This window comes from Lutzomyia longipalpis, chromosome 1 (genome assembly GCF_024334085.1).
Source record: "Lutzomyia longipalpis isolate SR_M1_2022 chromosome 1, ASM2433408v1".
NCBI lineage: Eukaryota > Metazoa > Arthropoda > Insecta > Diptera > Psychodidae > Lutzomyia > Lutzomyia longipalpis.
The window spans coordinates 5,229,863-5,243,231 of NC_074707.1; the positions used below are offsets into that span (position 1 = coordinate 5,229,863).

A 13,369-nucleotide genomic window follows, 5' to 3' on the forward strand; every position below is an offset into this window, starting at 1 on the left:
GTGGGGAGGTGTCTATGAGAGATTTTCCACACAAAAATAAGGTTGAAAATGAAAGAAAAAAAAAAGAAAACATTTTTTTTCGGTGGGAAGGACGAAAAAATGTGGAGAAACGGCTCAATTTTTGGGGATAGAGAGAGGACATAAAAAAGTCTGGTTGTGCTTGCATGGGAAGCTCTCTCTCGTCACTCCCCGCATTTTCATGCGAAGGGATATTTTCCAAAACGGAATGGGTGTTTTCACTGGTATCGATCCACTTTTCACCAGGGAATCCACCACTGTGCTGTGTCGCCCATGTTCACCTTTTTGCACCGCAAAAACCTCGGGGTAAATACCACGAAGGTGGATCAAATGTGAGATTTCATTTACTCATGTTTTCTATCCGCCCTGCCCTGTGAATTTCCCACCCACAGAACACGATGAAAATTTACCTTTTGCGAACTATTTTTGCCACATTCAACGGTAAGCAATCACCTTGAAAATGTCTCACGGGGAGGACACAAAAGCACAAATTGTTGTGCTTATAAATCAACCCCCCGGAAATTGCACTAAAAGCTCACTTTGCACACAAGAAAAAAAGCCTCTTCGTGCACGCAAATGGGCTCACTAAAGCTCGCTTTAAATGCTATGTGCAGGAAAAGCTCCGCAGTGATATGTTGATGAGAAGGGTGTAGCAGCACAAATTTTCACCAAGAAAACACACACAGAGAGAAATTGTGGAAAGACCCAGACACAACTTCCCATGGGAAGTCTCAAATTCTGTAGGAGCCCCCACAAAAATTGACTAGTGTGCCACACAACTCTTCAACCTTCTTCCAGTGTGCGATGTGACTGAGAAAACAATCACCACTGATGGGCAGGAGATTCTCTCACGGCGTCTCCACTACCCCCCACGGGTATCAAAGCTCATTGAATTGCGAAAAAAAACGTACGAGAACTTCAATCAGGGGTGGAAAACTTTACGGAGGGAGAAAATTCTCTCACTGCGAGGGGAAGGAAAATTCAATCAAATGGGGATTTTGTGGAAAAGCGTGTGCGCGTGCGAAAAGTCTGCCCCATGTGAAGGACGTCGGGGAAATATTGTGTGGTGGAGCTCTAAAATGCAGCTGAGATTAATTTTTTAAAGCCAAAACGGCGCGTTAAAAAAAATCCCATTCTGTTGCCAAACAGGAGCCTTTGTTACCTGAACTGAATCCCCAAATGATGGGATGTCACGGCAATTGTCTGACTAATGAGTGATCGCGTTGCAGATGCAGTGCACCCCTCCCCGTCGTCAATTGCAACATTGATCTGTGACCGTGAAATGTGGCACTTTGTTTCCTCCTTCCGCTTCTCCTTGGCGTGACTATCGCTCTTTGACCGTTGCAACCGACAATTGTCCGGAACTGCAAGGAATCCCGTCCACTGTTCACTCTCACCCATATCCCGCTCAGCTCAAATTTGCATGAAAGAAAACGTTCAAATTGCAGCACAAGAAAAACACCTCAACTCTCACGGGCACACTGAATAGCACTGAGATTGGCAATACCGTTGCTGGAGGATTTTTTTCTTCTTCCACCACGATCACCCAATTGATTGGATTTCACGTGAATCCAGCATATGAATAATTTTCCACCCTCTCTCCCACCCACACGTCAAATGAGCGTCTGTAATTGAGAGCGAGAGCCAACAGTGCGAGAGGGCAGCAAAGGCCACGCGAGGAAAGGTGTATGAGCTTCACGTTGGGGATACATGCATAAATGATTTATTAAATGCGCACAGGAGTACCATTTAGCGACCTGTCCAACACCTTCATCAACCTCCATATGTACACATTTGAATTTATTCCCCAAAAATAGATGAGAATCGCCTTCGGAAATTACTCTTTATACGAAAAATAAACTAAATGTATGAAGATATTGAAACTACGTAAAGAGAGAGTCAGGGGGTAATCAAAATTTTTGCTTAGTTTAACAAACCAAAAATTTAATTTTTGACTTGAAAAACAATCAAAAACTATCCATTTGATAAAAAAAAAATCGTTTTGATTGAGACTCGAACCAGGGACTTTTAGCTTGTCAGATACAAGCACTAATGATTTTGACACCAAAGAGACTAATTAAAAATTAGAAGATTAACGAGATTAACTAAAATCTCGAAAATGTTTTAAGTTTCCTAAATAATAATTTAATACAGAGTTTACAAATAAGTTTTAAAAATTTTCCTATTCTGAGTTTAAAATTATCCAGAAAAATCAATTTTCAACTAAAATTATTAAAAAAAAAAAAAAAAGAATAAAATGTTGGAAACCTTATTTTCAACTGAATTCATTCAATTTTGTGCAAACAAAAACGTTCTTTTGTGCTTTTATGCATTTGAAGTCCAGTAAGAAACATTTTCAAGTGTAAATGAGCAAATTCGGATTAATCTTTATGAATTTCTGGATTAACGAAGGCAAGAACTTAATTTTCGATTAGATAAAAATCGAAAAGTATCCCATAAATAGAAAAAAAAACTCGTTCTGGTCCTAACTCGAACCAGGGACTTTTAGCTCGTGATGCAATGGCGCTATCAATTGCACCATCAAACAGATGAATCTCAATTGTAAAGACTAACTAAATTTTCAAAAATGATCCAAAAAATGGGCCTCATTCAGCGACCAAAAAAACCCTTGAAATCGCTTGAAATTTTCGTTTAAATTACAAAGATTGACAAGATTTACAAAGATGACTAAGGGATAAAATTCCAAGAATTGCTTAGCCCCTTCATTTAGAGGTGAAGAGTTAATTTTATCAACGTCGCGTCAATCAATCGCGAGAACGGTTTATTGGGTGAGAAGAAGTAAAATAAAAAAGCGTTGGCCCAGAGTCCACACTTATAAATTAACATAATTAACTTTTATTCTTTCTCTCACACTCTCATCTACATATTATCGCCATTACTATCATTAATTCATCACTCATCAATTTACAAAATGATAAATTAACACTTTTTTTTTAGCTATCTTGCTGCTTAATATTTTTGGCACAAATACTGTGTTTGTTTATGCTGGAAATTTTTTTTTTTTCAAACTTCAATCAGAAGACAAAATATTTTTTTTTTAAAGTTTCTTTAGCTGAATTTTTTTAAATGCATATTTTGAGATTATTGCATAGAAATGGTTTAAATATTAATTTATTTTATATATTATTTTATTCTCTGAGAAAATGCGCGGGAAAAGGTGAATCTTCAGAGGTGCAAACACACAGTTTTGTTCCTTAAAAGTTTTTTAGAGAATTTTCATTTTATTCATTCAACATTCTAATCTCTCTCAATTTTGCATTAAAAATAAATACTTTAATGGTTTTCCTAAACATCCTCCTCAAATGATTTTACCTGTATTTTCAATTTTATTTTTTTTTATCTTTTCAAATCATTTTAATTCCTAGCATCAAATGTCTTATCTTAAAATGCTTAAAATAGAATGAAATTATCGCTTTTTTTTAGCTTCCCAATTAAGATGTCTTGAAATTTTTTTTTAATCAAGGTGTTAGCCAAAAACTAATTGATAAATTATTTTAAAAATTTGTCCTTTGGCTTTCAATTTTAAATAATTTTAATTTCATAGCCATTATTGATTGCTCTAATTAATCCGGAAGAGGCTTCAATGAAGGGCTCGGACTTTCGGTCTGAACATCGAAGCTTCGGTGATTCGAAGCATCGAAGCGTATTCGAAGCACTGCAAAAGAACTGCTTCGTTTTTAAAATGCTTCGATTATTCGAATAATCGAATAAGCTTCGAACTTCAAGTTCAATGTCAAATTTTATTTTTTTTTATACGATTTTTTCAGAAAATTCAATATTTTTGAATATTTTTCAAAATATTACGAATTGTTCTAAAATATTAAGAAAACTCAGAAATTTTGATTATCTATTCTCCGCATTTTAAGCAATTCTAAGTCTTTGAACTCATGCCCAAGAAATTCTACAGCTTTGGGTATAAATTCTATTTTTTTAAACTTTCTTTGAGATCAATTATTAATTTTATCAATTATTCAATTCTGTAATTAAATTAATAATTTTGAATTTATAACGATCTTTTCGCGTTTATTTTTTTCTTAGAAAAATAGACAAATTCTTTAAAAAACTTTTTTATAAATAAAAAAATAAATAAATGAAATTGTAGAAAATCTTTGAATTTCTACTTTTGTTTAAATGTTTTTCTTGTGAAAAATAATCTATAGAAATTTTAAAAAGTTCTAATTCTTTCCTCATTTTTGAAAAAAGAAATCCGTGATTTTTCTATTAGAATTTCAGTAATAAAATTCTTCAAAAATAAATCAGAAACTTTTTAAAAATAAAACTGAAGATTTTTTTTTTAATTTCCGCAACATTTTAATGAAGTAAAATAATATTTATTTAGACATTATAGCCAAAGCCTCGTGAAAGCATCTTCCTCTACAAAAGCTCTCTTTCAGACTTTAATCCACATGCATGGGAAGTAAGATAAATAGATTAATCCTCCACTCTGCTGGATTCTTATCGCAAACTTATTGTATTTTACCTACATAAAATTATTCTTTCATCTTGGAGGGACTTACGACGAGCATTGCCCTGTGCTTTGCATTGGGGGCACCTCTGTTGATTCTTTTGCTCTATTTATTCATTTAATAATTTTTTTTATGTGAAAAAATATTATTTTACGATAAAATTGGTAACATTTAGTTAAATATTTGTCTATGTACGTGTTTAAAGTTTCTGTAGCTTTTCTTTATGAGTTTTGAGTATTTTATTTAGCATAAGAATTCTATGTTTAGTCATTTTGGATAATATATTTGTGCACCCACCCCCTCCTTCCATTGAAGGGTGGAGATGGGAGTTTTGTTTCGAGATGCGTCATAGATTTTTTTTGTACTTTGAATGAAACATTTTTAAAAGGAAAATTAAATAACATTTAAAAAGGAGAAGAAGGAATAAGGAGATGTTTGCCTACCTTTGAACGGGGAAATATTTTCTTTTTTTTTATAATTAAGAGAACTTTGAAGAAAGCAACGGTGGTGGTGCTTTTAAAACACGCACACATCTTGTCAACCATCACAGGGAAATTCTAAGAATAGTTGACACCACTTCCGGGTGGCTTCACTGCGCTGAGCCTCCCTCAGTCGGAGGGTGTCGAGGAACCGATTTTCTCGCCTGGATGCCTTTGTGGCGGGCGGGGAGTGGCAATTATTCATCCCCATGGCCAAACCGTCGTGCACCGCAAAGGAACCATCAAAGAGCCGGCAGGTCTCAAAAATGAAGAGAACAGTCGCCCTCCGATGGAGTTCAAAAGCCTCCCTCTCGCCAAAGGTCTCTCGCAGCTCTTCCGTCAGCTGCAGGTCATACGCCGCCAGATTGAGGCAGTGCAGAAGGGACTTGAACTGCTTATTGGCACCCCAGGTGAGGCACGTTGTGGCCGGAGCATTGGGCAGGAGTACAATGAGGAGCTCACTCGGCGTCTTACCCACAGCCACCCCCGCGCCAAGGAGGCAGTCGATCAAGTCGCAGAGGGAGGAGTAATCGCTATTCTCCTCGCTCTCCACCTCGCCCACCTGCAGGAGTTTCCGCAGCACAACCACACGATGGTGGTACGCACTGTAGTCACTAATGTGGCGCCGGATGAACTTTTCTGTGAGATAAATTTCAAAGTGCAGGAAACGCGGCTCCTGATCCAACACCCACAGCCTATGGCTCCATGCGTGGTAGTTGCTCGAGTTTCTATCTGCACAGCGCTCACACAAGCTAATCTCGAATGCCAAATCAATTGATTCTCTGCCTGCAAAAAGAGAAAAACTTCTCTTTTAGACACAGCCAGATAAAAGCTCATAGAGAAGTCTTCACGTGGGGTAAGAAAGCACCTTTGTCTAGCCAAAAAAATAGTCGTAGATATGGCAACAAAAGAATAAAAAAATCAGAAAAGGGGGATTATGAGCTTTTGATCTTATCCGCGACATTATCTTTACCAACGCACGTTCATTAATACGTTTCCGGGTGGACTTTTTGCGCCAAAAAAACTGTTGCTATTATGAGACTTAATTATTTTCTTTTTAAAGTTAGTTGCTATTGAGATAATTAACAGAATAAATGAGGAAGATAATTAAAGTTTAAATCGTTAAAAAATTATGCATTTTTGACGGTTTTTGACTTCAGCTTTAAAAATTTTTTCTGGGGATTTTATTTGTGAGATTAAATTTTATTCAGAGTTTATAAAGCTTTCAAGATGAGAAATTACATTGAAAAGAGGTTAATTTATTCACTCAACAGGGGATAAAATAAATAAAAATAAAGCGAAATAAATAAAAAAAAAAGAACGAAGAATAATAAAAGATTTTTTTTATCTCTCAATTAAAAAAAATGAAATTTTGATAGAGAAAAAATAAAATAAAAAAAAATTTATTTAAGAAAAATTAACCTAAAAGACTTAGAATTTAACGAACTTTAGGCTAAATAAGGGACTATTTTAGCTTTAGAATTATTCTAATTTTTTGTATAAAATATGTTCAAGAAAATGCTTGAAAACGAGGAACTGAAACAGGAATAGTTCTAGGGATTCTAGGAATTGTTAGAAGGAATTAAATTCTAAATCCCTTTTATGCTATCTAGCGACGATTTTTTTTATCGTTCTTTTTGGCGAATAAATTAGAATTTTTTTTGGGTCAATTGCAATGTTTAAATCGCAGCATTAATAAAGGAATCTTTCAATCTTTCAGGTAATTAAACCGTTTTGAATAAACCCAAATTGAGCTTAAAATTTAACAAAAAAAAAAGAAAATTCATTTTTAAATTCGGTTTAAACTTCATAAGTTGTAAAAAGCTTAAAAGCTCAGCCTACATTTTATAGCTAGTTTTTTTTTTTTAAATCAAGCTGAAGTACTTTTTAGCTAGGCTTAAAGTTGTAAGCGTTGTAAGGGTAGGTCTCAGTTTCTTTCTAGCTAGCCCTTCAAAAATTGAAGCTAAAATACTAAAGTTCTAGGCTATATGGATCCAGAAGGAATCCAACAGCCGTACAAATTAAAAGTGAAGAAGAAGAAAATACTAAAGTTTGCATTAAAAACTTAAACCTTGTTAAAGAAAAGAAACTAATCTAGATTTGGAACGGAATTAACCCCAATCATGAGCTTTATATCCAAAAATTATCTATGAGTTTAAATCTCAAAAGAAACCTTCTTAAACGGAACTTTAATATTAAGACCTCTTTAAGGAATTTTAGATCCCCATATTTAAGCTAATTAAGGAACTAAATTATCCTGACGTTTCCCTATACAATTTATTTTATTCAAAAGTTCTCTGTTTTAAGAGAAACCCTTAGAAATTAGATAGCTAATCTTGCAATATTTAATTTTCAGTTCCAAATAGATTAATTAATTAATTAATTAATTAATTTTTAATTAAATGAAAAAAAATTTAAAAAAATATAGATAATTTACTCACTCTCGAAGGAGTACAACCACCGACGATAGGCAAAGGCTTCGCTGGATTTGGGCTTCTTGGAGAGGACAAGGGCAGAAAAGTGAAACTCCCCATCCGTCTTCAGTTTGCACTGCCTCACGAGGTTCCGTCGCATATTCCAGAAAACCGCCACATCCGGATTGATGAGGATGGCCGTTGTGAGGTATTTTAGAGGTGCTGTGCTACCACCCCCACTGTGCTTACTGCTGTGCCCGGAAAGGCGGGAATCCAGGATGACACGGTGGCAGTAATCGTAGATGTGCTTGATGCACCACGACTCCAGTCCCAGGTTGTGCTCCACATGGATGACGGGGGATTTGTTCTGATTGGAAGGCATCGGAATCACCTCAAATGTGGACCTGTGAATTAGGGCAGCTCAATTAAAGTCAATCCCTCCTTCCGGAATGTTTTGATTCTCTCGCGCCGTGCATTTGACCCACTTTCCCACGCTCTGGAGGAACTTACAGACTAGGATCTCGCGTGAAGACTGCATCTATCTCATTGATGATCCTCTCGCACAGTGCACTGGAGCCACAATCCATTGTTTTGGGCTGAAATTCACAAGAAACTGCTACTACTATTTTTTTTAAACTCTCTTCTGCGTGGTTCTGACATTTCTCTGGTGCCTCTTCTTCTTTTTCTTCTCTCCCGCTTCATCGAAGAAAACTTCACACAAACAAAAAGAACGAAAATAAAATGCAAAAAAAGCTTTTTTTGTGATTTTTTAATATAAAAAGCTTAAAATATATAATTGATGCATCCTATCTTTTACATTATATTCCATGAAAGATAAATACTTCTTTTATACGATGAAAAATGCAATAGCAAACACGAATAGTTGAGACTTTTCCTCTGGAAGATTTTCTTTTTTTTTTCGTTGAGGAAAAGTCATGTTAGGATTAAACTCAAGTACGTTCTGATTGGAATTTCTCTTTAGGAGAGTAGTGCTTTGATTTCCGGCTTCTCAGCGGCATCTCGGTAGCTGGTGCCATCGGGAGCGGATCCTTCTTTGCTGGCGCCCTTCTTCAGCAACGTCTCAACGCAACTCGTGTGCCCTTCCCAGATAGCTGCCAAGATTACGGAGATACCGTGCTTATCGAGAGCCTGAAAGGAAGAAGGGGAGATTGATTCTTTAGCTAACCACCCACACACTTCCGGAAAGCAGCGGTGTGTCTCACATTAACATCAGCTCCTTTGTGTATCAAGTACTCCAGCACTTCCGTCTGCCCGTAGTCGGCGGCAAAGTGAATGGGGCGCCGTCCATCGATGTCTCTGTTAACGTCCACGCCCTGGAATTGGGAGAGATAGACCACGGTCAAAGGGGAGCCAGTGATGCATTTCATTTTTCTTATTGACAATTTCCGCTCAACACACCTTTTTCTCAATTAAATCCTTCACCTGATCCAAATCACCATTCTTCAGCGCCCAAACAAATTCCGACATCTCTGCGTACTATTTTTACCTCCTTTTGCGGGATTTTGGCAAATATTTTCACTTATTTTCCCAGATTTTTCCCTGAAAAATACCGAAAAGAAAAGTAGCCGATGCAAAAAATGTCAACTGTCAAAAATTATCAACTGTCAACAATAATTAGCTATATCGATAGTATCGCAACTATTTAACAAAACTATCGATATTTTAGTTTTCCCCAGTTTCTTGGATTTATCGCCAATTTTCTTGGAAAAATTACATTTTTCTGGCTAAGAAGGCCACCAAGCATCGATTTGCAGGAGGAAAAGTTAGAAAATTGCACTAGAGTGGTGAAAATTGAATTTTCCCACAGCCGGAATGTAGTTTCGGCGCAATGTACTAATTTTAGCAAAGAAATGAAAAATGTGAAAAATAACGCAGAAAAATCGTGATTTTGGACACAAATCAGCTCTAAAACATCCTAAAGGTCCCTGGAGCGTTTCCAGGACTCCAAAAGGTGTGATTTTTCATGAAAAATCGAATTTGGCGGGAAAAAACAGCGCAGTTTATCTCGTTCTTTTATTCCTTCGCGTACTGAAATAGTATGCAGAGTATGCCTGTCGGGTTGACTTCTCGCTCATGTTGGAGCGAAAAGCTCCATTGAAAAAGCTCCCGCCTTGGAATATGAAGATTTTGGAAAAGTAGTTGTAATTTTGCTGCTTTTACTGTATTTAAAAGTATTTCTAGTTTCTTTTAAAATGCTCTCTGAAGATCCTAAAAATAAAATAAAACATTAAATATTTTTTTTTATATCAAAATCGTATTTTTATTAAAAAAAAAAAAAAAACTTTAAATTTGAATTAGAATGTTTGAAAAGAATAAAAATTATTTTGATAAAAAAAATCATCAAAGCTCGCGCAACTTCCGCTCCACGGCGAATACATAATCAGAGGTATTGGGGCGAGCTTTCGTGAGCTTTTCATGGAAAAATTGTCAGGCTGACGTGAAAATAAGATGGCGTGAATGTTTTCTCTGTGTTATCGGTGCGCTAAAAGTTGGAAAAATATGGAAAATCATTGCGAAATCCAGCACTAATCGCGAGAAAAGTTGATTATTGTGTTGCAATAGTGTGCAAAAAGATATTAAATATAGGTAATTGTGCGTGAGTGATATGTACAATTGGTGACTTTTGTGTTTATGGTGTTGTTGTTGCACTCGCCATGGCAAATCCGCGAAAATTCAGCGAAAAAATTGCTCTGCTGCAGCAAAAACAGGCAGAAGAGACGGCTGCCTTCGAGAAGATAATGCGCGAAGTGTCGGACGCCACATCAAAGGTAAAATGGGACAACCAACATTTACCTCTATTGCGACACAATTGGAACAAAACCATAATTCCCTCATACATAAAACTCTCTGCTCTGCTCCGCTCAAGTTGGTGAAGAGTGCGAGAGGAGGAGAAGAAAAAATGAGCCTCCCAAATGCAAATTGGATACATTTGGTTGCCTGTTGGGGCTACACGGGTAGTGGGGCTCGGTGTTGGGGTGAGCCTGCGGGAGCCCCGTGATGGTGGGAGGTGATTTTCGCGGGAAAAAGTACCTGCACAGGTGTGAGCTTTAGGCTGCACCAGGCTGTGGGCCGTAGAGAGAGGGAGAGAGCTTTTTTTTCTTCCTTGTTGCGGAAGTACATAGTATTGAGTTAGGGAGAAAAAAAACATAATTCCCGGACAATTCGAGGGGAGGGAGCTTTTCTCCCGCACACGGCAAGAGGTGCTTCCGTATTGATTGTACGAGGCACAAATGGCAATTAATGATGCTCTTTTGGCGCTGCCTCTGGGAAAGATCCTCTCCTCGCGACGACAAGCATAAATCGGGAGACGCGAATGATTATCCGCAGCGCGTTCTCTCATGCTGAAGTTTCCATTTTTTGGGAGCAACAACATGGGACGTGCGCCCCAAACACCCCACCGCACACGCTCCTGCTCCCAATTCCATCCCAAATGCTCCACCAGCATCACCTCCTGCCTCCCCTCCGCCCTGCTTCGATGTAAATTTCAATTCATAATCAGCTCCCATTTGGACATAAATACTCCGCCGATGTATATTGTGTTTTCGATAATTACGCTTTATTTTTCAACAAATACCCAACCATTCTGAGAGGAGAGTAAACTTACACGGGCGCGGGGTGGGGAAAAGCACACAATCACACACATCTAATATGTACAAATTAGCTTTTTTTTTTCTTCATCATCATCACACATCTCAACTTCATCTCAGCCCGCGCGGAATATAGGAAGAAGAATATATTATTTCTCTCGCAATCTCATGACTTTTGGTGTTGTATATACAACAACATTGGGGAAAATCGGCTGCTCCGCCAGGCAAGATTGAAGTGGCGCGAGATGCTGCTGCTGCCCAAAAAAAAAATCACTGATTCTCCTCCATTTCAAACATTCCCTCTCCCTGCCTCCATTGAACAGAACAATGAGCCTCTGATGAGAAATATATGGGGGTGATTCTGGGTGAAAAATTGCAGCTGGATTGATTTAAAATTAAATTCTTTCTCCTTTTGTTTGTTTAAAAAAATAATAAAAGAAATTCTCTGATGGAATTTCTCTGTGAGAAAATTCTGCAAAAGCATGAGAAAGTTAAATTGAACGGGAAGAATAGAATGTTTTCTCTGATAAGAACCATTTAATTCTCTTTCATTTGATGCAAAAGATTCAGAAAAAAAATAAATAAATAAAATTGTGCCTTTGAGAATAAAGAATTATTTTTCCAAAGCATTAATTTTAAATTATATTTGTTTTGATATGTTATCGAAAAGCCAATGAGCATGAAATTAATTTTCACAAAATGAGGTGGAAAAATAATAAACTTTTTATTGATTTCTTTCAATATTGGAGTAATATTTGAAAATAAGCCAAATTGTTTAATTTTTGTGAAGAATTTTAGCTAAATATATTTTTGTGAAAATAAAGAAATTCAACAAATTAAGAAAGTTTTTTTGCATTGAACATTTTTCTTATATTCTTATTTATTAAACAAATTAATCAAGATTCAAAAGAAAAAATTGTTATTTATTTTATTGCAGAAGTGTTTGCCAGAAATCAATTTAAAAGGATCTCTGGTTGTGCTCGAGTAAGCACATTGTGGCAAATTGTCCATAAAAACGAACACTGACGTTACTTTTTCAACGTTTAACATTCCTGTCTTAACGTTTGGTGCTTTATTTTTCAGTTTAAAAATTCTCTGTTTTTTTTGCAATTTTTTTTCATCTAAGTTTTAGCTTGTTTTAGTCAGAAAACAATTCTTTCTGACATATAAAAAAACAAATCTTTTAACTTACCTAAATTCTTAGGCTTAGGGGAATGTAGCCCAATTCGGACCTACTGGCTATTCCACTGATTTGTTAAATATTAAAAGAAACTTACAAAACACTTACATATTCTCTTAAAATTATTGTCTTAATTTTTAATTTAAGAAAATTAATTAAATTGATAAAATTTGCAAATTGATTTTTCTTTATTCGATGTTAGTCTTGCGATTTCTTTTGTGATATTTCGAGCTTAACCAGGGGTGTTTATCTGAATGAAAATCTTCGGATCTTCGGATTATTCACTAAAGATTCGGTTTATTCACCAATATTCGGAATATTCGCTATGAGGGTACCTACCTTGGTGGTGTAGTAAGTTAAAACAATCACCACATAAATAAGGTTATAAGGTTACTAAAAAGATATGTTACTTTTTTACATTTTAATCATATACTTCGTCTTCGCAACACTTTGTGGGAATCTATATAAGGCTTGTTACTTTTTCACATTTTAATCATATACTTCATCTTCACAACACTTTGTGGGAACCTATATAAGGTTTATTACTTTTTTATATTTTAATCATATACTTCGTCTTCGCAACACTTTGTGGGAACCTATATAAGGCTTGTTACTTTTTTACATTTTAATCATATACTTCATCTTCACAACACTTTGTGGGAACCTATATAAGGCTTGTTACTTTTTTTACATTTTAATCATATACTTCATCTTCACAACACTTTGTGGGAACCTATATAAGGCTTGTTACTTTTTTACATTTTAATCATATACTTCATCTTCACAACACTTTGTGGGAATCTTTATAAGATTTGTTACTTTTTTTACATTTTAATCATATACTTCGTCTTCGCAACACTTTGTGGGAACCTATATAAGGTTTGTTACTTTTTTATATTTTAATCATATACTTCGTCTTCGCAACACTTTGTGGGAACCTATATAAGGCTTGTTACTTTTTTACATTTTAATCATATACTTCATCTTCACAACACTTTGTGGGAACCTATATAAGGCTTGTTACTTTTTTTCATTTTAATCATATTGTCACGGAGTGATCGGAAATCGCCCCCTTATTCTGTAAATAAAACAATCTAAAAGCCTTATTTATTATTTTTAAGACCCGTAAGTCTAAAGTTTACAGTTAAAAATCTCATAATTAATAAAGATCTAAAAAAAAGTG

The 13,369-nt window shown here is 35.8% G+C and overlaps 5 protein-coding genes across 12 annotated transcripts in view; 1 reads left to right on the forward strand and 4 right to left on the reverse strand.

The window, feature by feature from the left end:
- Positions 1-1,512, reverse strand: part of LOC129786659 (uncharacterized) — a 40,715-nt gene extending 39,203 nt beyond the window's left edge. The window contains exon 1 of the mRNA XM_055821813.1: positions 1,181-1,512. Within this exon, the coding sequence (XP_055677788.1) occupies positions 1,181-1,419 (239 nt within the window). The 5' untranslated portion in view covers positions 1,420-1,512. The remainder of the gene's footprint in view (positions 1-1,180) is intronic.
- Positions 1-13,369, reverse strand: part of LOC129786719 (glutamate-rich protein 2) — an 871,459-nt gene that overhangs the window by 383,911 nt on the left and 474,179 nt on the right. The window lies entirely within an intron of this gene.
- LOC129786680 (protein prenyltransferase alpha subunit repeat-containing protein 1) lies at positions 2,852-8,066 on the reverse strand. The gene is made up of 3 exons (XM_055821853.1): positions 7,909-8,066; positions 7,426-7,802; positions 2,852-5,770 (listed from the first exon to the last, which is right to left on the reverse strand). The coding sequence occupies exons 1-3, from the start codon at positions 7,983-7,985 to the stop codon at positions 5,043-5,045; spliced, it is 1,182 nt and encodes a 393-aa protein (XP_055677828.1). The 5' UTR covers positions 7,986-8,066; the 3' UTR covers positions 2,852-5,042.
- Positions 8,147-9,019, reverse strand: LOC129786735 (myotrophin-like). The gene is made up of 3 exons (XM_055821927.1): positions 8,818-9,019; positions 8,622-8,732; positions 8,147-8,547 (listed from the first exon to the last, which is right to left on the reverse strand). Exons 1-3 carry the CDS (start codon positions 8,884-8,886, stop codon positions 8,377-8,379), a joined length of 351 nt encoding a protein of 116 aa, XP_055677902.1. The 5' UTR covers positions 8,887-9,019; the 3' UTR covers positions 8,147-8,376.
- Positions 9,836-13,369, forward strand: part of LOC129786658 (CREB-regulated transcription coactivator 1) — a 46,938-nt gene continuing 43,404 nt past the window's right edge. For all 8 annotated transcript variants that reach the window (XR_008750150.1, XR_008750151.1, XR_008750152.1 and 5 more), the window contains exon 1: positions 9,836-10,187. Coding sequence is in view for 4 of the 8 variants with exons in the window: in XM_055821808.1 (XP_055677783.1) it covers positions 10,074-10,187 (114 nt within the window). In the remaining 4 variants the exon portion in view is untranslated. The remainder of the gene's footprint in view (positions 10,188-13,369) is intronic.

Bases quoted from the DNA above. Each gene is read 5' to 3' on its own strand.
- LOC129786680 (XM_055821853.1), bottom strand. From the start codon at position 7,985: ATGGATTGTGGCTCCAGTGCACTGTGCGAGAGGATCATCAATGAGATA. The intron at 7,803-7,908 runs GTAAGTTCCTCC...CCTAATTCACAG, and splicing joins TTCACGCGAGATCCTAGTCT to GTCCACATTTGAGGTGATTC. The intron at 5,771-7,425 runs GTGAGTAAATTA...CTCTTTTTGCAG, and splicing joins GTGGTTGTACTCCTTCGAGA to GCAGAGAATCAATTGATTTG.
- LOC129786735 (XM_055821927.1), bottom strand. From the start codon at position 8,886: ATGTCGGAATTTGTTTGGGCGCTGAAGAATGGTGATTTGGATCAGGTG. The intron at 8,733-8,817 runs GTGTGTTGAGCG...TCCCAATTCCAG, and splicing joins AGGATTTAATTGAGAAAAAG to GGCGTGGACGTTAACAGAGA. The intron at 8,548-8,621 runs GTGAGACACACC...TCTTCCTTTCAG, and splicing joins ACAAAGGAGCTGATGTTAAT to GCTCTCGATAAGCACGGTAT.